This window comes from Pristis pectinata, chromosome 20 (genome assembly GCF_009764475.1).
Source record: "Pristis pectinata isolate sPriPec2 chromosome 20, sPriPec2.1.pri, whole genome shotgun sequence".
In the NCBI taxonomy this organism is placed as follows: Eukaryota; Metazoa; Chordata; class Chondrichthyes; order Rhinopristiformes; family Pristidae; genus Pristis; species Pristis pectinata.
In genome coordinates, this window is record NC_067424.1 from 8,430,378 (window position 1) to 8,452,967 (window position 22,590).

Below are 22,590 nucleotides of genomic sequence, written 5' to 3' on the forward strand. Positions count from 1 at the left end.
CTCGCTGCTGGCTGGTAAGGGCAAGGACATCATCTGGACTGACAAGGCTGCGGCTGCTTTCATTAAGGCCAAAGACGCCCTGGCAGACGCCACGATGCTGGTACATCCCAGGACTGATGTCCCGACTGCCCTCACGGTAGACGCGTCCAACACCGCGGTGGGTGGGGTACTGGAACAGCTACTCGAAGGCCGCTGGCAACCCTTGGCATTTTTCAGCAAACACCTTAAACCGCCCGAACTGAAGTACAGCGCTTTTGATCGGGAACTTCTAGCGCTGTATCTGGCAGTCCGGCATTTCCGATACTTTCTAGAAGGCAGGCCTTTCACCGCTTTCACCGATCATAAGCCTCTGTCCTTTGCCTTCTCCAAAGTCTCCGATCCCTGGTCAGCTCGTCAGCAGAGACAATTATCCTACATTTCCGAGTTCACAACTGACATCCAACATGTCTCCGGAAAGGATAATGTTGTTGCTGATGCACTTTCCAGACCAACCATCCACAACCTATCCTTGGGTGTCGAGTACACGGCCCTGGCTGACGCACAGCAAGCCGACGACGAACTGCCCAGCTACAAAACTGCAGCCTCGGGTCTACAGCTCCGAGATTTCTTGGTTGGTCCAGGTCAGCGGACCCTACTTTGCGACGTTGCGACTGGTCAGCCCCGCCCTATAGTCCCTGCAGCCTGGCGGAGACGCGTTTTTGACTGGGTACATGGGTTGGCGCACCCGTCCATCAGATCTACTGTCCGACTGGTCGCCAGCAAGTTTGTCTGGCATGGCCTGCGCAAACAGGTCAGTGAGTGGGCCAGGACTTGTCCGCACTGCCAGACGTCAAAAATCCAGCGACACACCAAGGTCCCACCACAGCAGTTCGAGCCTACCCGTAGGAGGTTCGACCACATACACGTCGACCTCGTGGGCCCTCTGCCGGTTTCAAGAGGAGCCCGGTACCTCCTTACTATTGTGGACCGGTTCACGAGGTGGCCTGAGGCAACCCCCCTGACTGACATCACAACTGATTCCTGCGCCCGAGCGCTGCTCACAACTTGGGTCTCACGTTTTGGCGTTCCGGCCCACATCACTTCAGACAGAGGCACCCAATTCACTTCCAGTCTCTGGGCTGCATTAGCGAACCTGCTAGGGACACAGCTGCACACCACCACGGCCTACCATCCTCAATCAAACGGGTTGGTGGAACGTTTTCACCGTCATCTAAAATCGGCCTTGATGGCCCGCCTGAAGGGTCCTAACCAGGTTGACGAGCTGCCTTGGGTCCTGCTCGGCATACGCACTGCCCCCAAAGAAGACCTCCGCACTTCGTCAGCTGAGCTTGTATACGGGGCGCCACTAGTTGTCCCCGGGGATTTCATACCTGCCCTTCGGGACCAAGGGGAACAACCCCCAGCAGTCCTACAAAGACTGCACAAGAAGCTTGGCGCCTTGGCCCCGATTCCCACCTCATGGCACAGTCAAGCCCCATCCTGCCAGCCCTAGGAACTACGGGACTGTAAGTTTGTTTTCGTTCGCAGGGGCACACCTCGGGCGCCATTGCAACGACCATATGAGGGACCGTTCCGAGTCATACGGAATAACGGATCCACTTTTATTTTGGACATTGGAGGCAGGGAACAGGTTTTCACGGCGGACCGCCTCAAACCGGCCCATTTGGATCTGCAACAGCCTGTCGAGGTTGCCACGCCGCGACGCAGAGGCCGCCCCCCTAAGCGGCAGCTGGCACAGCCCACGGACCTTGGGGACTGTCTCGCCGGTTCTGGGGGGGGTTGTGTGGCGACTCACCGTCTAGTTGGGCGAACCGGCTCGGCAGTCGGGTCGCGCGGTGTCGGAGTGACGAGGCCCAAGATGGCGGCGGGCCTCGTCTTTCCGAGCGACGGGGAGAACCCGCGCGCGGGAAAGTCCTGATGACGTAGGACTTACGTCATTGCCGGTTTTTTGGGCGGGAGTTTTCTCCCTTAAAGGGCCCACGCAAGGCGGGAAAATAAACCAGTTCTGTTTGGCAATCCTCCGAGTGAGTCTTGTTTTATTCCGCGGTAGCAACCACTACACAAGCTGTCAATTGAATTACATTTATTGGTACATTTACACTGAAAAAATATCAATGTAATAATAGATAAATTAGGCTGATGCTTTTGCAAAGTAAGTTAACAATTCCCAGTTTAACATGAAAATCAATGTGGTATTGGCAGTTGAGTTATCATGAAATGAACAAAATACAGTTGCAGAGTGCTTTAATTGGAAAATTGATTTTGAACTAAATTGTGTTGGACTGCAAGAAACTTTGATAGTTTTTCAAACCATTCCATGGAGACAATTGACTATATTAATGTTTCAGTCAATTAACAATTTTCCATTGGGAAATTTCCAAATACAACAATCAATTCACACAGACCCAAGTGCCATAAGCATTCAATGAGATAAACAGTTAATGTGTGTTGATGACATAGGTTGATCAGATCATCAGGAGAAGTCTCTGGTTTTCTATTGATACTCCCATAGGATCTTTTATGACAGGATCATCTCTGACCGTTTTAGTTTTGCAAATTGTGAATCACAAAAAGCAGTGTCACTAATTGATTTGTGAGAAGTGTTAGACTGTACACATATGCTGCCTTTTCACCCTACACATTCCTTAAAAACCAGAATGTGCCTTTATATGAACAATATCTAGAAATGTAACATAACCCCAGGGTTGACAGAACCATTACTATTTTTATCAGTGGAATAAATTGACATGAGCTTTCTACAGTCTTCAGAGGTTGGAAAAATATACATTCTTATCAGAAGTTATGACCTAATCTGTGATTATGAATCTTATCAATTAAAAAATAAAGGTTAAACAGTAGCAAATGTCAGTGCAGCACCTTTCGTTTGATTAAGGAGCAAATTGCTTTCTTTTGCAAAGATCTGCAATTCTTGACTAAATTTGTTGTGCAAATGAAAAAGGCAGACCATTCTGATGAAGGGCTTTCAACCTGAAATGTTAACTCTGTTACTCTTTCCTCAGCTTACTCCTGACCTGCTGAGCATTTCCAGCATTTTCTATTTAAATATTTTTGAAGCATTGTTGTAAAATTGAAAATACTGCAGCCATTTTGCAAATGAAGCATCCTTCAGACATAACAACCCGATAACTTTTAGGGATGTGGTTTGAGGGATGAAGTATTGACCAAGGTACCACCAGTACACATTGATCTTTGTAAAAGCGATACCATTGAATTGTTGTTTTATGTTCATCTAAAAGGGCTTAATGTCTCATCTGTGCTTTGGTTTTCAGTGATCCTGCACAGAACAGCCAGGCTGGATTACATGCTCATATTTTAGAAGTTCTTCCTGAACTGACAAACCTGTACCTCAAATGCAAGAGTGCTAAACTCAGCCAAGGTTGATGCTGAACCTGGGTCAGCATCGAGTGATAGAGTCATACAGCATGGAAACAGGCCCTTCGGCCCAACTCGTCCATGCCAAGCAAGTTGCCTACCTGAGCTAATGCCATTTACCTGTGTTAAATAAGTGTTGATTATATCATTGGGAGGATTCCCCTGCTCAAAATATTCCTTGGGATCTATCATTTTGACCAGAGAAGCAAGATTGGCCCAACTAGGAAGAGATGCTAATCAAGTTACTGGATTGGTGCCTGAACCCACAAACTTCTGGATGTAGGCAATAATGCAACCTCATAATGTTATTCTGATAATTCTACCTCCAGCTGTAGGGAAATGGAACTGACTAGATTGCTCTAGCAGAAACTGGTATGGATGATGGCCAGATATCCTCCTTCTGTGCTATAACAATTCTAGGATTCTACTATTATGACTGTCTCATCAACCGTCCAAAGAGATTGATAGATATGTTTCTGTTTATAGCATTTCCCAGAAGTGTAAGGATTCTTAGCTGCAACTTCACTGCATTCCTTAGCTGTTGTACTGGCAACCACTGATTTAAAATGATAAACAGTACAATAATGTTTGGGTATATTGCGCAATCCTTCATACTAGCATTTGCGAGCTAATCTCTGATTACACACTGGCAGTCAAGGCAAGGCGGGTCAGAGGGAAGCAAAATTAGACCAAAGCACCCAGATAGAATTCAATCCACATTATAAAATTCATTTCTTCAGAAAAATTCTATTATAAACTTCAGATATCTACATGTATAATTAAACCTCCTATACAAACTTAGCAGGCTATAATTACCATCGCCTTCTTTCTTTCAATTTCTTACCTCTCCCAACTACCACTTCTTTCTCAGCGAAGCAGGCCTGGATATCCTTCTTTACCCCTCATTTATTAACTGAAGACGGAGACTCCTCTACCCTGGGGTTGCTGATGAAATGGCTTGCAGGTGCACATGTTTAAATGGGAAGTACGAGCTAGTCTAAGAACAGAAAAGCTGCTGTGGTTTTGTGCAACCAAAGGGTTATGTCCCCTACTTAAGTAAAGCTTCTGATGAAAGAATTACAAGGCACAAAAGATAATTCAATAGCAAAATTCAAAGGTGCTATTGTTAAACAACATATTTTAACATGTGTTAAACCCTTATATAGAACCTTTGAAATTTAAATGCCTATAAAAAATATAAATCTTTTACAGAAAGCCTTTTAAAAGAATTCTTGGAAGGCAGCAGTCAGATTTCACAATCAGAGTGATAGGATTGCATATGCATTTTCCACGATAAAAGCATTCTTAGAAGTAAATAATGGAAAATGTTGATACAAAACATGACCAAGATAAGATAATGTCACATGCTGCAGTCAAGAAGTGCAGATGCATATGAGGATTTTTTAATATATTGTACATTCTGAAAGGAACTATGTAAATTTCATTTTATTTTACTTGATTCAGATCAGCGACCCTGTTCTATTTTTCTCCTAAAAGGAAATAGGCTGCCACATTTATTAGATGACAAAGGGGACAACAATTCAGATGTTTATTCTATTAGCTATAGAGAGCTTTGGGATGGTCTGGGGTAATGAAATGTTTGTCATCCCTTGTTTATTCTTTCCTTCATTATGCAAATTGTTATGATATGCTTACGAAATAAAGCATTGACAGTAATGGATTGTGGTTTTGTTCATACATATCTGTTTCTTTCTGAACTTCCTAAAATTTTGCTGAAGTGTTACCAAATGCATTATAGAGAAGTTGAAGAACAATCCATTCTGCATAACGAATGGTTTTATTTTGTTCCCTAGTGAAACTGAGTCATTCAGACCAGAGGGGATCTGTTCCGCTCCTGCCTCAGGGTCCACTTACTGATTTCATCTGGGCTGGCAGTAAGGACAATAAAATTATTCTCAGTAATTTGGACAAGAGAAAGAAGGCATTTGGACAAGAGAAAGCATCAAGTGCTGCTTGTTATTGTGACCAGCCACCAAATGTTCACATATAGATATTGACTGTGGTTAGGATTGGGTTTACTTCTGTTATCCTTAGCAGGTGACACTCATCTTTTAAGTTCAAACAGAGAGGGAGGCCTCTAAGGGTGCAGAAGGGTTAACTAGCAACAGTAGAACTGCACTGCAACAAAACTCAGTGCTTTGAGAAAAAATTAGGGAGAAAGTTAGGACAGAAGAGAAAACAATGACTTCAATTATTTATGGATACAGAACAGAATTTACAAAGGGCATGTCTTAGCAACTCCAAGTTGAATCCAGTCTCAAGGCTGCAGACTTAAGGGGTACACATGACTAGTTTGGCAATTTGATGAAAGAACTTTATTATTACTCATCATGAAACCTCAATTTCAAAGCACTTCCTCCAATCCCCTTCCCTGCTGTTGCATTCTGAACCCCAATGCCAAGTCACAGATTAGCTCTGTCTCAGCTTCTTCCCCTATGTCCCCTGCTTCAAACTGATATTTACCCATCACCTTTCTTGTCTCTCCAATTTTCCACATTCTATCTCCAGTCCTGGGGACCTTACAGATTTGACCAAGTGGTTCTTGGTACTTTATGGAGCTCTGGGGAATTCTGGATCACAGCAGGCAGAAGGGTCATAACCCACCCTGTGTGTTCACTTCAAGTTCCAGCTGCCTATGCACTTGCTAGAGGCTGTAGTCAGGAAAGATCTCACGGGGAGCTAACTGCTAAAGTAGTCAGGTTTGGATCCTCTGGTCCTCACTCAACAACCAACTTGACATTACAATTACAACCACATCTCATTGGTTGTCAGTACTTTGAGGTGTCCTAAGAGACAGGAAAAGTGCGACTGGAATGAAGAACCAGCTTTCAAATGATTATTAACCCTTCCAGACCCGTGATCTTCAGTACCTAATGCAAACACTGTGCCCCAACCACTGACCCTGTTTCTGGTGATACTTTGACGTTGTTTTGGCAGTGCTGGAATAACCTTACAACAGCACTGTGGAAGCTCCTTCACCAATGCACTGCAGCAGCGTAAGGCAACTCACAACCACCTCTCATGGGCAAGTAGAGAGAGATGATAAATAATGGGCTTATAAACGATGCCCGTATCCCATCAAAGAAGTAAAAATAAAAAACTTGCAACCAAGGTGACATATTTACAAAATCAAAATACTGCAGATGCAAGAATTATGAAACTAATGTAGAAATAAAATTAGTCTGCCCTGTATTTTGATAGAAGTTTCACACTGCAGCCACACTGCACCAATGATGGGTTAAGGTGGTGAATAGAATGCCAACCAAGCAGGCTGTTTCTCCTGAAGGATCTTCAGTGTTGCTATTGGTTCAAATAAGTGCAGAATATCTCATAACTGTAGTTGTCTCTTCACAGTCTGCTTGATTTTATTTATTCACTTTTCAAAATTGCCTGTAAGGCATATATCCTTAATTGCTCTAGTGTGCTGCCTTCTTGAACTATTGTAGTCCTGTGAGTGAAGGTACTCCCCTGGTGTTGTTAGATAACTTCAGGAAAGTGGGACGACGCACATACTCCTGACTATTGAATGGTTTCCAAGTATGATAAAATGGACTCTTGACCTCACAATCTACCTCGTTATGACCTTGCACCTTATTGTCCACCTGTACTGCACTTTCTCTGTGGCTGTTACACTTTATTCTGCATTCTGTTATTATTTTGCCCTGTACTACCTTGATGCACTGTATAATGAATTGAACTGTACGAACAGTATGCAAGACAAGTTTTTCACTGTATCTGGGTACGTGTGACAATAATAAACCAATTCCAATAAAGTTCCAGGAGTTAGATGCAGCAATGAAGAAAGACCGATGATATGTATGACTTGGAGAGGAACCTGCAAGTGATATGTTCCCAAGTGCCTGCTGCCCTTGTCTCCTGATGGTAGACATTGTGAATTCTGGAAGAGTTGTTGGAGTCACTAGGCAATTAATTACAGTGTATTTTGTAGATGGTACACACTGGGGCCTTCAGTGGTGGAGGAAATTAATATTTATGGTGGTTGATAGGGTGCCAGCTGCTTTATTCCCAGTTCTATGGAGCTTCTTGAGAATTGTTTGAGTTGCATTCATCTAGGCAAGTGGAGAACATTTCTCCATACTCTTGAGATGGGCCATGTGGACAGTGGAAAGGCTTTGGGGTGCCAGGAGGTGACAGAGTCACTGCAGGCTCTCCAGCCTCTGCCCTATTCCTGTAGTCATGTTATTTATGGGGCTGGTCATGTTGGGTTTCTGGTGAATGGTATTAGTGCTGGGTAATACCATTGAATGTCAAGGGTTGGGTATTAGTCTTGTTGGACATGATCATTGCCTGGCACACTTATGGCATGACAGTTACTTGTCACTTATCACTACATGCCTGAATCTTGTCTGAGTTTCGCTGCATGCAAGCAAGGACTCCATTTGTTGAGAAGCTATAAATAACATTGAACATTGTACAGTCATCACCAAACATTTCCACTTATCTTATGCTGGAAGAAAAGTCATTGATGTAGCTGCTGAAAATCGTTGGCCTGGAACACTGTCCCAAGGAATTCTAGAATTGATATCCTACGGCTGGGCATTTTGTGTGTTTATTTGTTGCCTTGTTCACATATAAGACTAGGCTTTATTTGATCATTAACTGGTAGCACATAAAATACCAGGTCCTGCTGAGTCACTGAGATTCTAATTGTGGAGTAGGCAGGATCTCAGTGACGAAACAAGTAATTTCTGCTGGGTCAGCCTGGGTGAAGAGGAACATTATAAAATGTACAATTAGTAGAGTTTTATTGGCATATAAAATAGTTTTTTTGTTATTATCAGCTAATGCTGAAAAATTCAAGCTCTACGTATGATACAGATTAAGTCAGTTAACCTGAGTTGGTGCATGCTAGATCGATAACACACCAGGTAAAGTGGAAGGGGGTTGTTGCAGCTATGACTGCTGTCAGTCCTGTATTTAAATGAGAAATAGTTTGCCCCATGTGTGACAGTGGGAAGAGAGAAAGGAAGAAGTGGGTAGTGGAGGTGAGAGAAGGGAGGGGAGAGTGGATGAAGGGGGAATGAAGAGGTGGAAGTGGAGGGAGAAAGGTGGAAGGAGAAGTGTTGGTAAAAGTAAAGGTGCACTGTTCTGTTATTTTGCACTCATCATTGTATTTATTATTACCATGTATACTGTTTACTCTGTGAGCCTCACTCAAGCAAGGAATTTCATTGCACCCTGGTGTACAAGACAATAAACTAGTCTGTAACTAATCTGAAAAGAACCATGGAGAGGAACAGGCAGAGGAGACACGAAAGACCGCAGATGCTGGAATCTGGAGCAACAAACAATCTGCTGGAAGAACTCAGCAGGTCAAGTAGCATCTGTGCGTGCGTGCGTGCGTGTGCGCGCGCACGGGGGTGGTGTTGAGGAGAAGGAATTGTCAACATTTCAGAGGAATGGGCAGGGCTGACAAACACTAAACTACTGAAGAGACACAAGAGACTGCAGATGCTGGAATCTGGGTCCTGATACAGGGTTTCGACCCAAAACATCGACAGTTCCTTTCCTCCAAACATGCTGCTCGACCTGCTGAGTTCCTCGAGCAGATTGTTTCCTGCAAACACTGAACTACACCTGCATACTGGCTATATCCCCTCCCTCTTTCAGTTGAGATGAAGGGTCTCGACCTGAAATGTTGACTGTCCATTTCCCTCCATAGATGCTACTGGACCTGCTGAGTTCCTTCAGCAGAGGATTTCTTGCAAACACTGAACAACTGAATTGCAACTGCATAGCAGGCATGGTAGTGTAACAGTTAACATAACACTATTACAGCGCCAGTGACCCGGGTTCAATTCCAGACACTGTCTGTCAGGAGTTTGGACGTTCTCCCCACGTCTGCATGGGTTTCCTCCGGGTCCTCCAGTTTCCTCCCACATTCCAAAGACATACGGGTTAGGAAGTTGTGGGCATGCTATATTGGTGCCGGAAGCATGGTGACACTTGAGGGCTGCCCCCAGAACACTCTACGCAAAAAGATGCATTTCACTGTGTGTTTCCATGTACATGTGACTAATAAAGATATTGGTATTGCTTTATTATTGTCACTTGTACCGAGGTACAGTGAAAAACTTGTCTTGCATACCGATCGTACAGGTCAATTCATTACACAGTGCAGTTACATTGGGTTAGTACAGAGTGCATTGATGTAGTACAGGTAAAAACAATAACAGTACAAAGTATCTTAGTGTCTATATCCCCTCTCAATCCAAATGAAGGGCCTCGACTGTCCACTTCCCTCCACAGACGCTGCCTGACCCACTGAGCTCCTCCAGCACCCGATGTGTGTCGCCCCAGACTCCAGCATCTGCCGTCTGTGTCGCCGCTGGACTACAACTCCCGCGGTGCAACGCGCGACCCGGCGCTCCGAGGACCGGACGTGAGGTCAGAAAAGGGCGGGGTTTCCGCTTTCGAACGCTAACTGTCAGGGCTCGTGGCGAGCGGTCGGGTTTAAACCGCCAACGGTTCGGGCGCCGGAGCCTCAGAGCGGGCAGGGAGCTGCTCGACGGCGGAGCCACCCCCTCGGCCGGTCCCGCCGACGCTCAGCTCAGCTCTCACCCAGGACTTGTCACCTCCGTGAGGGAAGTCGCGCCTCTGCCCCGCGGACTGGTCGCCGGGGGCGGGTGAACGAAGCCCTTTGGGTCCGGTGGAAGCCGCCGCCGCCGCCACCCCTCCTCTCCCGCGCCGGAGGGGCTCCGATCCGCCGCCTCCCTCCACACCCGTGCCCCCTCGGGCAGGGGGGGCCCGCCGGTCGCCGCGATGGGCTGCACCATGAGCGCCGAGGACAAGGCGGCGATGGCCAGGAGCAAGATGATCGACCGCAACCTGCGGGAAGACGGCGAGAAGTCGTCCCGGGAGGTCAAGCTGCTGCTGCTCGGTAAAGACCTGCCGCCGGGAAGCGGTTGCATCGGGTAGGGGAGGCCGAGGCACCGTCTGCATCCTGTGCAGTGGCGGGAGAGACTTGCACTGGGGTGGCGCCTGTCCCGTCCCCGAGGTGCGGCGCCGGTGCTGCAGGGGGCGCTGTGTGCGGAGGGCAGCTTCCTGGGAGTGGGAAATTAATTTCCCCAAATCATAAAGCTATTGACTGAGGAGGAGGAGGAGGCCGTGTAGGACATAATGAGGCACCACTGGCTTCTGCTGAGTCATACAACATAGAAACAGGCCCTTCGGCCCAACTTGTCCATGCTGGCCAAAATCTCTATCAGAGCTGTTCCCATTTGGCCCATATCCCTCTAAACCTTCCCTATCCATGTACCTGTCTGTTCCCATTTACCTGCATTTGGCCCATGTCCCTCTAAACCTTCCCTATCCATGTACCTGTCCAAGTGCCTTCTAAACATTGCAATTGTACCCACTTGTACCACCTCCTCTGGTAGCTTGTTCTATATACCCACCATCCTCTATGGAAAAACTTGCCCTTCAGGTCTCCTTTAAATCATTCCCCTCTCATCTTAAATTTATGTTCTCCGGTTTTAGACTGTCCTACCCTGGGAAAAAGATGTAACCATCCACCTTATCTATGCTTTTCATGACATTATATACTTCTATAAGGTCATCCCTCTGCCTCCAATGCTCTAGGGAAAAAAGTCCCAGCCAGTCCAGCATCTTGTAAATCTTTTCTGCACCCTTTTCAACAATGTTATCTTTCCCATACTAGAACGGCACACAATACTCCAAATGCAGTCTCACCAGCAAATTGTGTAGTTGCAACACACCATCTTGAGCAATTGCATTGTAGCCTTTCCCTCGGAAATTTGCAAATTATGTTGAAACTGTAGGAAACACAGTTTGGCCTACAACTGGAGTAATGTCCCAGTTCTGGTTACAACAGTTTTTGAATGATTTCAAGGTCTTGAGGTTGGTGCAGTCCTGGTTGACTAGAATGGTTGTAGTGGGGAATGGGTCTACCTATAGAGCTAGAGTGAGCTGGCTCTCTGGAACTAAAAAAAAGGCTGTATTTGGAGATTTGATGTAAGGACATCAGCTTAAAGATATCAAAACTGCCCAGAACTTGCTATCTGTGTGGTGCTTTGAAAAGGGAATCTTATCAGTACTTAAAGGAAAACCACTTGCACAACTGCAGCGAAGAGGATAGGGGAATGGAATTGGCCGAATAGCTCAACAGAGAGCTGGCAGTAATATAAGAGTAAGCTTCTGTGCTGTAACAATTTGATTGAGGATTGGCTGTGTGCAAAGTCTCAGTTACTGCAATCCAGAAGTCAGATTCTTTGTTTTATCTTTGGTTTTGAGCAAATTTTGTCTTGTTAAGCAGAAGGTGTCCAGATTGGCCATTACAGAAGGAACTTATTACTTTGGAGCCTTCTGTATTCCATTTCAGGATGTCCCAAGACACTGCATGGCATATGAGATGTTTCTGCACTGTTGTGATGGCAGACTTTGCACACAGCATGAGTTTGTAGATGGCAAGGTGATATTGACTAGGTAATCTAGTTTTAGTGATGTACTTGGCAAGAACCTCTTGCTCTTTGAGAATAGTGCTGTGGGATCTTCATCCTTTGTTTAGCACCACATTTTAAAAAAGCTGCTGCCCCTCCCGAGTGCTTGGCTGGGGTGTTGGCCTTGATTTGTTATGAACCTGTAACTTTCTGACAGATAATAGAACAACCCACTTAACCATGACAGACATTTGTAGATGATTTAGTATTGACCTTGCACGAATAAAATGTGGGATTTTAGAGTAAGTGTTTGGATTAAAGTCATGGGAGCTGACAAATGAGGTCAAAGGTAGGATTTTAAAGTTGGAGCAAAGTTTTTTGACATCAGATAGTTTTAAGCTCAGGTGATTTATCCAACCAATGGTGGTGGTGTAAGGTGAAATGTGGATTGACCAGGATACAGCCATTGGAACATTGAGGAACAGCACCTTGTCTTTTACTTGGGCATGTTGCAGCCTGCAGTACTCGGTGTTGAATTCTTCAGTTTTAGATAACTTGCTTCCCTGTAAGGAGTTTGTACATTCTTTCTGTGTCTGCGTGGGTTTCCTCCCACTTTCCAAAGATGTACAGGCTAGGAAGTTGTTGGCACCAGAAACGTGGTGACACTTGTGGGCTGCCCCCAGAACACTCTATGCAAAAGATGTATTTCACTGTGTTTCGATGTACATGGGACTAATAAAGATATCTTGGAGGAGGTAACCAATGATGACTACGGTGGGTGAGATGGGATTTGCAATTAGGCTTTCTTAGATTTGAGACGTGAAAGTCAATGTGTGCAGTAAAGGGCCAGTGGGCAGTGATTCTGAGATAAAAATGTGAATGAAATGTTTAGCAACACAAAATGATGAAGGAACTCAGATCAGGCAGCATCTATAGAGGGGAAATAGTCAATGTTTCGCATTGAGACCCTTCATCAGGACTGGAAAGGAAGAGGGCACAAGCCAGAATAAGAAGGGAGGGGGAGGAGCACAGGCTGGTAGGTGAAAGATGAGGGGGGATAAAAGGGAGTGATGCAAGAAGCTGAGAAGTGATAGGTAGAAGAGACAAAGGGCTGAAGAAGGCGGAATCTGGTAGGAGGGGGCAGTCGACCATGGAAAAAAATGGGAAGGAGGTGGGGAATAGATGGGCATGTCATGAGGGTGGGGGAGGGGAAAGAGAAGAGGTGAGAGGGAGCCACAGGAATGAGGGAAGACAGGGGCGGGGGTGTGGAAAGAGGAGGTGGGGTGAAAAGAGGAGAGGGGTTATCAGAAGTTACAGAAATCAAAGTTGAGGTTGTCAGATTGGAGACTACCAAGGTGGAATATGAGGTGTTATTCCTCCAACCTGTGCATGGCCTCAACATGGCAGCAAAGGAGGCTGTGGATAGACATAACAGTATGGGAGTGGGATGTGGAATTGAAGTGGCTGGCCACCGGGAGATCCTTGCTTTTGCGGCAGACGGAGAGAAGGTGCTCGAGAAATGGTCACCTAGTCTGTGTCGGGTCTCACTGATGTAGAGGAGGCTGCACTGGGAGAACCGGATGCAATAAATGACACCCTTGGATTCACAGGCGAAGCATTGCCTCACCTGGAAGGACTGTCTAGGGCCCTGAATGGTGTAGCACTTTGCACGGTTGCAGAGATAAGTGCTGGGAGGGTTATCAGTGGGAAGGGACGAGTGGACAAGGGAGTTGCGGAGAGACTCATCCCCGCAGAAAGCCGGGGGGGGGGAGTTGGGGGGAAGAGGTGGTGGTGGATGGAGACGTGCTTGGTGGTGGGATCCAGTTGGAGGTGGCAGAAGTTGTGGAGAATGAAGAGTTGGATGCAGAGGCTCGTGGGGTGGTAGGTGAGGTCAAGGGGAACCCTGTCCCTGTTATGTCGGGGGTGGGGTGACGGCAGACATGCAGGAAATGGAGAAGATGTGGGTGAGGGCTGCATTGATGGAGGTGGAAGGGAAACCCCATTTTACTGGAAAAAAAAGAGGCCATCTTGGATGTCCTGGGATGGAAAGCCTCACCATAACAGATGCGGAGGAACTGGGAGAAGGGGATAGCTTCCTTGCAAGTGACGGTGAGAAGAGGTGTAGTCAAGGTAACTGGGAGGTAGTGGGTTTGTAAAAATGTCTGTGGTTAATTCATCTCCGGAGATGGAGACAGAGAGATCCAAAAAGGAGGCTGGGGGGGTGGGGCGGAGGTGGGAAGAAGAGTTGTCTGAGATGGACCAAGTAAATCTGAGGGAAGGGTGGAAGTTAGAGCAAAGTTGATGAAATTGACAAGCTCAGTATCGGTGCAGGAAGTGGCCCCAGTGCAGTCGTCATTGTAACGGAGAAAGAGTTGGGGAGCATTACCGGTGTAGTCATGGAACATGGGCTGTTCCACGTAGTTGACGAAAAGGCAGGCTGAAATCTTTAAACTGGATCAGGTTACAAGTTGTGGTGTAGAAATGCACATCTTGGAGCATTTAAGTAGAAGTCCTGCAGAGCAAGTTGTGTATTGGGAGTTGGAATAATTAATTATAAAAGCTATTAAAAATCTTGAAGCAGACAATTCAGCAATTTTTCAGTTACATGTTTGAGCCATTCATAATTTTTTTGTGAAGTGCACGGGTATTTTATTGTAAGTGCATTTACTTGTAGGAACATTTATAAACCCAGGACATCTCTAAAATAACATTTGAGTTTGGATTCTGATGATGGTTGGATTATTCTGATCAGATTCTGATCACACTCCTGAGAATGTCTGTTTTTGCAAGCTTTTCAAATTTGGTCTTCAAAGGGTATAGTTCAACATTGTTTTACCAAAGAATGTGTCACCATTCCATGACCTGTTTTTAACTTCAGGAGGTGAGGGATGGGAATTGGGAATGGAGCAAAGGGAATGGAGATTCATCTGGCTGCTGAGTGTTGAGATTCAGAAGACTATAACTCCTGGGCAATATTTCAGTATTCTGAAACCAAAGGTATAACAATGAATTGAGTAACTTGCAGACAAGTGAAATGTCATCAAATGTCAGGAAGAATAGTTCTTGGGAGAAGTAGGGTTTGAGAAGTACCAGGATCTCAAAGTCCAACAAAGTGAGGGCAACAGGCAGTTGAAAGCTTGTGTTGGATCTTGTATCCCTCAAGGATTTTTAAATATTTTGTCTATTTTACTTGGTCTTTTTTACCCTTACTTGCCTCCCCCTCACCTGGATTCATCTATCATCTGCCAGCTCATGATCCTCCTCCTCCTCTTCTTCTTCCCCACCCCCCCCCCACCCTTTTATTCTGGCTTCTGCCCTTTCTTTCCAATCCCAATGAAGGGTCTTGGCCCAAAACATTGACTATTCATTTCTATCGATGCTGCCTGACCTGCTGAGTTCCTCCAGCATCTTGTGTGAGAGTTAAAATGCTGTTGTGACTCTGGTGATATAATCAGCCCACAATTTTAAGATGGGTTCCACCATGCATGAGTCATCTGGGCCAGCATCAAAATTAGTGAAGGTAAAATGTTGCAGGGCAATTATGGTGTAGCCTCTGCTCAGTACATGGATTTGGACAACTGTCCTCCAATCTGTTCCCTGGGGTGTTCAAAATTAGCTCTGGTGTAGCATTTCTGTCCTTGTAAGTGGTACATTTTCTGAGTAATGTGTTGAGATAGCCATATTTTGTAGCTATTGTCTTCCTGATTTGTGACACATGCTTTTGTACAATTTAGTAGTTCAATGTGAGACAAGCTGGTGGGATGATGTTAGCAACTGGTTAAATAATTGTCGTAGAACATAGCAAAAACAGGCTAATGCACATACACTGTTTTTGAAGTTGAATTAAGTACAGCAAATGTATTTTAATGAAAAATACAGTAGTGGTAGGTTGATTTGGGGGATGTCATGGAAAATACTGGAAGCTTGCAGTAGATCTGCCAGCATGAGCATTTTTGGTTGGAGATAATACAGAATGGATTGGTTTCTGTCTGAACCATTAATTATCTTTCCTCATGGGTATTTATAGGATTATTGAGTTTTAGCATTTTGTATTTTAATTCTTCAGCTAAGCATTTCTTCCACTATCTAAATTTTGCTTTATGAAATGAATCTTGCATGTGTGTGTTAAATTACAGGAAAGTAGTGAATTGATTTGTCTCTGAAGAAATGCTTATTATTCAAATAAGTGAAGCACAGAGTGACTTAATGTAACCCATCCAATGGTTTGGTACTTATTAATTAACCATGTGTCCTTTTATAAGTGTCTATCTGGAGGTTTCACATTAGTTCGTCACCTTAAAAATTTTGAAATAAAAAGCTTACTGTTAGAACCTATTGGTCTTTTGAATGGTTAATCAATGGTGAAAATGATCAGATTAATGATGACACATCAATGTATCAATGTCATGTCCCACTATTTTGAAATGGCCAGGGAAAATTAAAATGGCCTACACGTGTTGTCTGCAAGAAAGTTGCTCAAAGGTGTGACTTAATAAATTGAAATATGAAGAAACAACAGCTAGAATAAATACTTGCTGAATTATTAAATTTTGCATTCTAAATTCGTATGATTTTCCTGTTGAAGTATCCTTGCCAAAAGATTAAATTCTCATATTGGTGTTGCTGAGGGAAATAACTATGTTTCTCATGACTGTTGTTCATTTGGTTTCATTATGATGAAAACAGTTTGCAAATGACATTTATAGCTTAATTGTTATTCCATATTGCGTATCCAAGAAGAGAGATGGCTTCCTTGTGAAACTACAATTTCAACATGGTTCCTCTTGGGTTCATAATTTTTAGGTTACACTTGAGGGTTCCATTCATTCGTCACATCATTTTGAGATTGTACTTCCCATTCGTGTACAGAAATGAAACAATAATCACATGATCTAATTTGTGAGAGAGAATATACATCATAATGCAAAATAATACTTGTGCTTTTTCTCTTCAACACTCTTTAAACTGCCTCTTTCCTCCCCTACAGAAGTCCTGACAAAAATTTTTTTCTGGAATATTGGCTTGTTGGCTATTAATGTCTCATCGTGTCAGTTACACGTGAGAGGTGGACAAGCAGAGAACTATAGAAGTAATTTTGGAACCTTGCACCTTTAATTTTCACAGAACAATCCACAATATATGACTCATCTGTGGTGTTCACTTCCTCTCCCACTGATACCAGCATGCAATGCTCCTGCTGGGCTATTCTGCTCAGATCTTGTGGTTTGGACTTGCATCATCAATGCAATTCAGTATGGATGGAGGAAATGAAGGAGGAAATGAAAGAGGAAAATCTAGGGGACAAAAAATGCTTTCTTAAACAAAAAAATGTATTTTCTGTTAGATGGAGGATACTTTGTAAATAAAACTGTTTGTACCAAGTTACCCCCAAGTTTAGGTACCCCGTGCTGACTGAAATAAAAACAAATTGCTTGAAATACTCAGTAGGTCAGACAGTACTTGAGGAAAAACAGAGTTCACATTGGTCAACTCTGCTTCTCTTTCCATGGATGCTGCCTGACTTGCTGAATATTTCCATCATTTTCTGCTCTTTCCGATTTTGAGCATCTGCAGATTTTGTTTTTGCTTTTCAATATTTGGTTATTGACACAGTTTGCTGCTTGAAGATGGGATTGCTGGATGTATCCATTTATGCTACACTATTTCTTGGTATAGATACAGTCTGTCTTGAAATATCATTTCAGTTGCTATTATATAAAATAATATGGTGATCAGATAAGGTATCCAGCCTTATGGGTTTTAGGACACTTCAGGGTAGGGGTGGAATGGAAAATGTTTTTGCACCTGAATTCTCAGGCTGATTGTTAAGCTTGCCCTTCTGTGTATCATGTGAATATTCCCTCTATTTGCTATTATAGGGGTATCAGTGACAGTGTGTTGTAATGTCTGCACATCACCAGGAGGAAACTGATTTATTTAATAAAAAAGAAACCTTTTTAATTTCAAATCAATCTTCACTTCCTTTCCCTTTTACAGTTGCATAAGTTCTCAATAACAGGCAGTCTCAACTGCAATATTATTTTCTGTATTACTAGTTCACATTTCAAGCATTATGATCTTGGTAGTCCCTTCAGTCAATTCTTGACTTTGGAAAAAGTTTCAATGTTTATTGAAATATTTTTGTTGACATTTCTGCTGACCTTTAAACAAATTATTAAACCAATTATTAAGTCAAGGATCTTGAGCATGAACCTCTACATTTGTCTGTAACAGGTGAACAAATTGTTTATTTTAAAGCCTTTGACAGATACAGTAATATAGTGGTTTAATTAGTAGTGGATTATTGATCCCGAGAGGTATGTTCAAATTCTGTCATTGACTTTAAATATGACTCTGGACCCACTAAGTGGCTGATTCTTAATTAAAATAGTCTCTGGGTCAATTGGGGATGAGCAATAAATGCAGTGATGTGTATATCCCATGAGCAACTAAATAAGAAACTAGATTTGTAAGATATTAAATATGTTTTAATGTTCATGTTCAATTCGATCAGTAAAACGATGATAACAAATGATTGATGCAGCTCTTTGCTTACAATCACTGATGCATGTAAACTTTATTTGGTATCTTTCTCCACTTAGAATTGGTAGCTCTCTGCTGTTTGCATGCATTGATTTTTTTTTAAATTAAATGAAATGAGGAACAATGTCCTGAAAGAGAATACTGAAATGGCTTGAGCCTGATGGAATTATCTTATGCAATTTAGATGTTATACTAAGTAATTCAGATGCTCAGTATAAGATCATTTTATTAGTAGTATCAAGTTAATTAGATTCTGAAATATGGCATGTATGCATTTGTGAATTGCATTTCAGGAATTGCTGATTTTGTAAGATAAGGACAAGATATTTATTAGTCACATGTACATTGAAACACAGTGAAATGCATCTTTTTGCGTTACTGAGAATGTGTTGGGGGCAGCCTGCAAGTGTTGCCAATCTTCTGGCCTCAACTTAGAGTGCCCACAGTTCCTATCCAACATGTCTTTGGAATGTGGGAGGAAACCGGAGCACCCAGAGGAAACCCACGCAGACATGGGGAGAATGTACAAACTCCTTGCAGACAGCAGCGGGAATTGAACCCAAGTCGCTGGCGCTGTAATAGCATTACACTAACCGCTACACTACTGTGCTGCCCTTCAAATTATAATTGAATATGTTTTAACAGGTTGATATTAAAAAAAATCTGTGGCAATGAATGTTGTTTCAACTTAGTTAAAAGGGAAGTAAACTCCTGAATGTTGTACCTTTTTAAATATCCCAGATTTTTTTTAATGCCAGCTAATAAAGCCATAAAAAGGGTAAACCAAGCACTGGGGTTCACTTCCAAATGGATAGAATAGAAAAGCAATGAAGCTCTGTTAAACTTGTTATTAGTCCTTTATAGAGCATGTTCTAAGTACTATGACCAGTCCTGGTCTTCATCTGGAGAAAGCAATGTAGCTTTGTTGGAGATACAAAATAGACTTATTTGTATAATATCTAAATTAAGATTATATTCACCAGGAAATGGTTGTAGTTCTACCATGCATAAAGGAAGGCAGCTTTGTTCAAAATCATTCATCAAAGTACCAGGACATTGCTGCAAGATTTTGTCAGGACAGTTTCCTAAGCCCAACAATCATTGACCTTTTTTCCATCAAATGGTTGAATGTTAGCTGATGAGTGATAACAAACATATATGACAAGTACCTGGAAGTCCCCTATTCTGAACATCTTGCTGATTATCCTTGATATTTAATGGTGGTTTCAGTGCTTACCTCCCATCATCAACATCCTGGAACTCGCCATTGATCAGAAACCCAACTGGGCCATCTATACAAATGGGTCAGCTGTATCTGGTCTGGGGACCAATTCGTCACCTGCTACTGCTATTCATTAGCTGCAAGGCACATCAGGACTATGATGGAATGCACTCCATTTACCTGGTGAATGCAGCTCCAACAACATTTGAGAGACTCTATGCCATCATCCAGGACAAATTGATACCACATTCACCACCCTAAGCATTCATTTCCTCCACCACTATCATGTTATGGCTGTAGTGTATGCCATATACAAAATGCACTGTAGTTGCATAATAGCAGGCACAAGGGAACTCTGCCAGTTGTGGCTTCTTCAAGGAGAAGTGATATTAGTTTTTGGATCATCTTAATTATACTTCAGAAAGAGTAGAGCTGGACTGAAAGCAATGGAAGCACAATATGCTGTTATCTATGAAATTGGTTACTGATTTGTTTAAGTATTTCTTGCAGCAAAGAGAATGCTGTGGTGTAGCAAGAAACAAAGAAACAGTGCAATTATAAAAACACTGGCAGGAATGTGGAAATTTGCAAATTAACATGTTTTCTAAAGCTGAAAGAGTTGATCTTCAGGCACCACAAATAATAGAGCACTAATGTGTATATCACAGCCTGCTTTCTAACATGTTAGAGTACTAATCACAGTGCCATATGCAAACACTGATGCAAGTCTCTTCCCTATACTTGCATAGCTTAAATCTAGGCAAAACATATCCCATCATTAAGGAGGGATGACTCATTATTTATTCACAAATTTAGAAATATAGTAAGATTTGTTAATTACAATATAGAACTGCCTGCATGTTCTATAATTAATTCATATAGGTTGTTATATAAGCTTTAATAATAAGGTTGTCTCAGTAAACTACCTTTTGGAATGCAAAAGCCCCTATTTTTCTACTAATCAAGTTTTGTTCATTGTTGCATCTGTGCAGATGCTATGCTTGGAAAAAGAGGACTTTAATGCTACCACTGACACCGCTGCTGTCTTTCTGAAATAAGTATTGGTTGCAAACTGCACCCTACTCATTTTCATTTGTCAGTTTTTGTTAGTTATAATTACCACAGTTCTACCACAGATAAAACATTGAATCTTTTATTCCTCAATTTTTTTTATTTAATTTGCTTCAAACTGGAACAGAAAGCTGACTAGTTGAACTTGAGCGAGTGCTTCACTATGCTCTGTGTATGCATCACATTTTATCTTAGCCCAATTTTAATTTGCATTTTTAATATAAATAAGTTTCAAAATTAACATGACAGCTGTATCTTATATGGCTGGGCATATGATTTTATAAACTGGAATATTGTCCAGGCTCTCTTGTATTTGTAAAGGACACAGTCAAAGCCTTGTATTAAGTATTTTTAGAACTTTTTTGAACAAAATTTGTTGCATGATACCAATTACTTTGGTTTTCACTGAAAATTTGGCTATCAGTTTGGTGTGCAATTCGAAGTCTGAATGCCATCACATTTAATATATTAGTCATCATTATATAGACATTTTTTCACAAATGGATTGTTTCTTCTGAATTTTAAGATGGGAGGTCATAGAGTGAGAGTTGTACAGCAAAGCAAAAGACCCGACTCGTCATTCTGACTAAGGTGCCTACCTGAGCTAGTCCCATTTGCCTGTGCTTGGCCCATGTCCCTCTAAACCTTTCCTATCCAGATACCTGTCTAAATGTCCTTTAAGCATTATAATTGTACCTGTCTCTGCCATTGCCTCTGACAGCTTGTATGATTTTTGTTTTTAAGTAGGTGACCTTGACCCTTTTAATGTAGTTAATTACAAGTCTACTGAATGTTCACTATTTCTATTTTATATGCTCCTATCAATAATCAGAAAAGTGATTTCAGGTATTCTAAAGCTCTTCACGTTCTGATCAGATATGTTTTATTTTCTGATAGTGTTAAGATGGTTTATTTCCACCTGTTTCACTGCTGATTAGTAAGTCTGTATGGTAAATTGGAAGTCAATTACTTGGGGATGCTGTAAATTACAAATGTAAATAGGAAATGTTGAACTTCCTTCCCCTACTTTCTACATTCAGTTATTAAACCTGTAATGTTGGGAAGTTATAATCAAAATTTTTTGAAAGTGGTTTCCACATGTAAGTGGAGGATATATTTTGTGACTTATAGCAGGTTTCTTTTTACTGAGGAGATACCACCTAGCTACCTTTACAAAAAAAATTGCCAACATGGTTTTCATGTTGTATAAGAAATGTTATTTTACTAGCTCTGCAGGGAGATTTATCCCAAAAATGAAGCTGAATGGGTTTCAGAGCACCCAAGTGAAATGTTTTCTCTAATATTGATTTTTTTCCTCTTTTTATAAATTTTGGTTTTTTTTTTGAAATATTTCGCAGGGGAAAATGAAGCATTGCCAATACCATATGTGTCCATTTGGTAGATGAGAAATTTGGCATAATACTTTTGAACACCACACACTCAGTTAACCTAAGCACTCAGTGTTAAACATGTTTTCCTGCTGCTTAACCCTGGCTCGGTGACCTTCTGAGCCAGAAGACTGGGCTCCTGCACCATTCCATAGATGTGAACAATGATACCTTTACTGAAGAAGTACCATAATATTAGGGTGCTTTTTTTTTTGGCTGAGACATAAAATTGAAGCCTCATCTGCCATGTCAGCTGGATGTCTTCATTGTGTCCTGACCAACAGAAATTGGGCAATAATAACAAAAAAACATCATTTATGGCCATTCCTGTTTATGGGACCTTGGTTAGGTTTTAATTAACTGTTTACAAGAAATCCGAGTTGTGCTGCTCTGCGATCCTTATCTGATTTTCTCCACGTGGACAGGTTCAGACCAAATTCAGAAATAAAGCAGCTGTAGAAGAAACTACTGTGTACAAACTGCTTCTTTATCCACTGATATGGTTGAACAGATTTTGAGCATCTGTAGGGAT

General features: G+C 42.5%; 1 protein-coding gene and 1 pseudogene across 1 annotated transcript in view; both read left to right on the top strand.

The window, feature by feature from the left end:
- LOC127581026 (Fc receptor-like protein 5) overlaps nt 1–10,065 on the top strand; it is a 94,527-nt pseudogene extending 84,462 nt beyond the window's left edge.
- Nucleotides 9,824–22,590, top strand: part of LOC127580664 (guanine nucleotide-binding protein G(i) subunit alpha-3) — a 29,895-nt gene continuing 17,128 nt past the window's right edge. Inside the window, exon 1 of the mRNA XM_052034340.1 lies at nt 9,824–10,315. Within this exon, the coding sequence (XP_051890300.1) occupies nt 10,198–10,315 (118 nt within the window). The 5' untranslated portion in view covers nt 9,824–10,197. The remainder of the gene's footprint in view (nt 10,316–22,590) is intronic.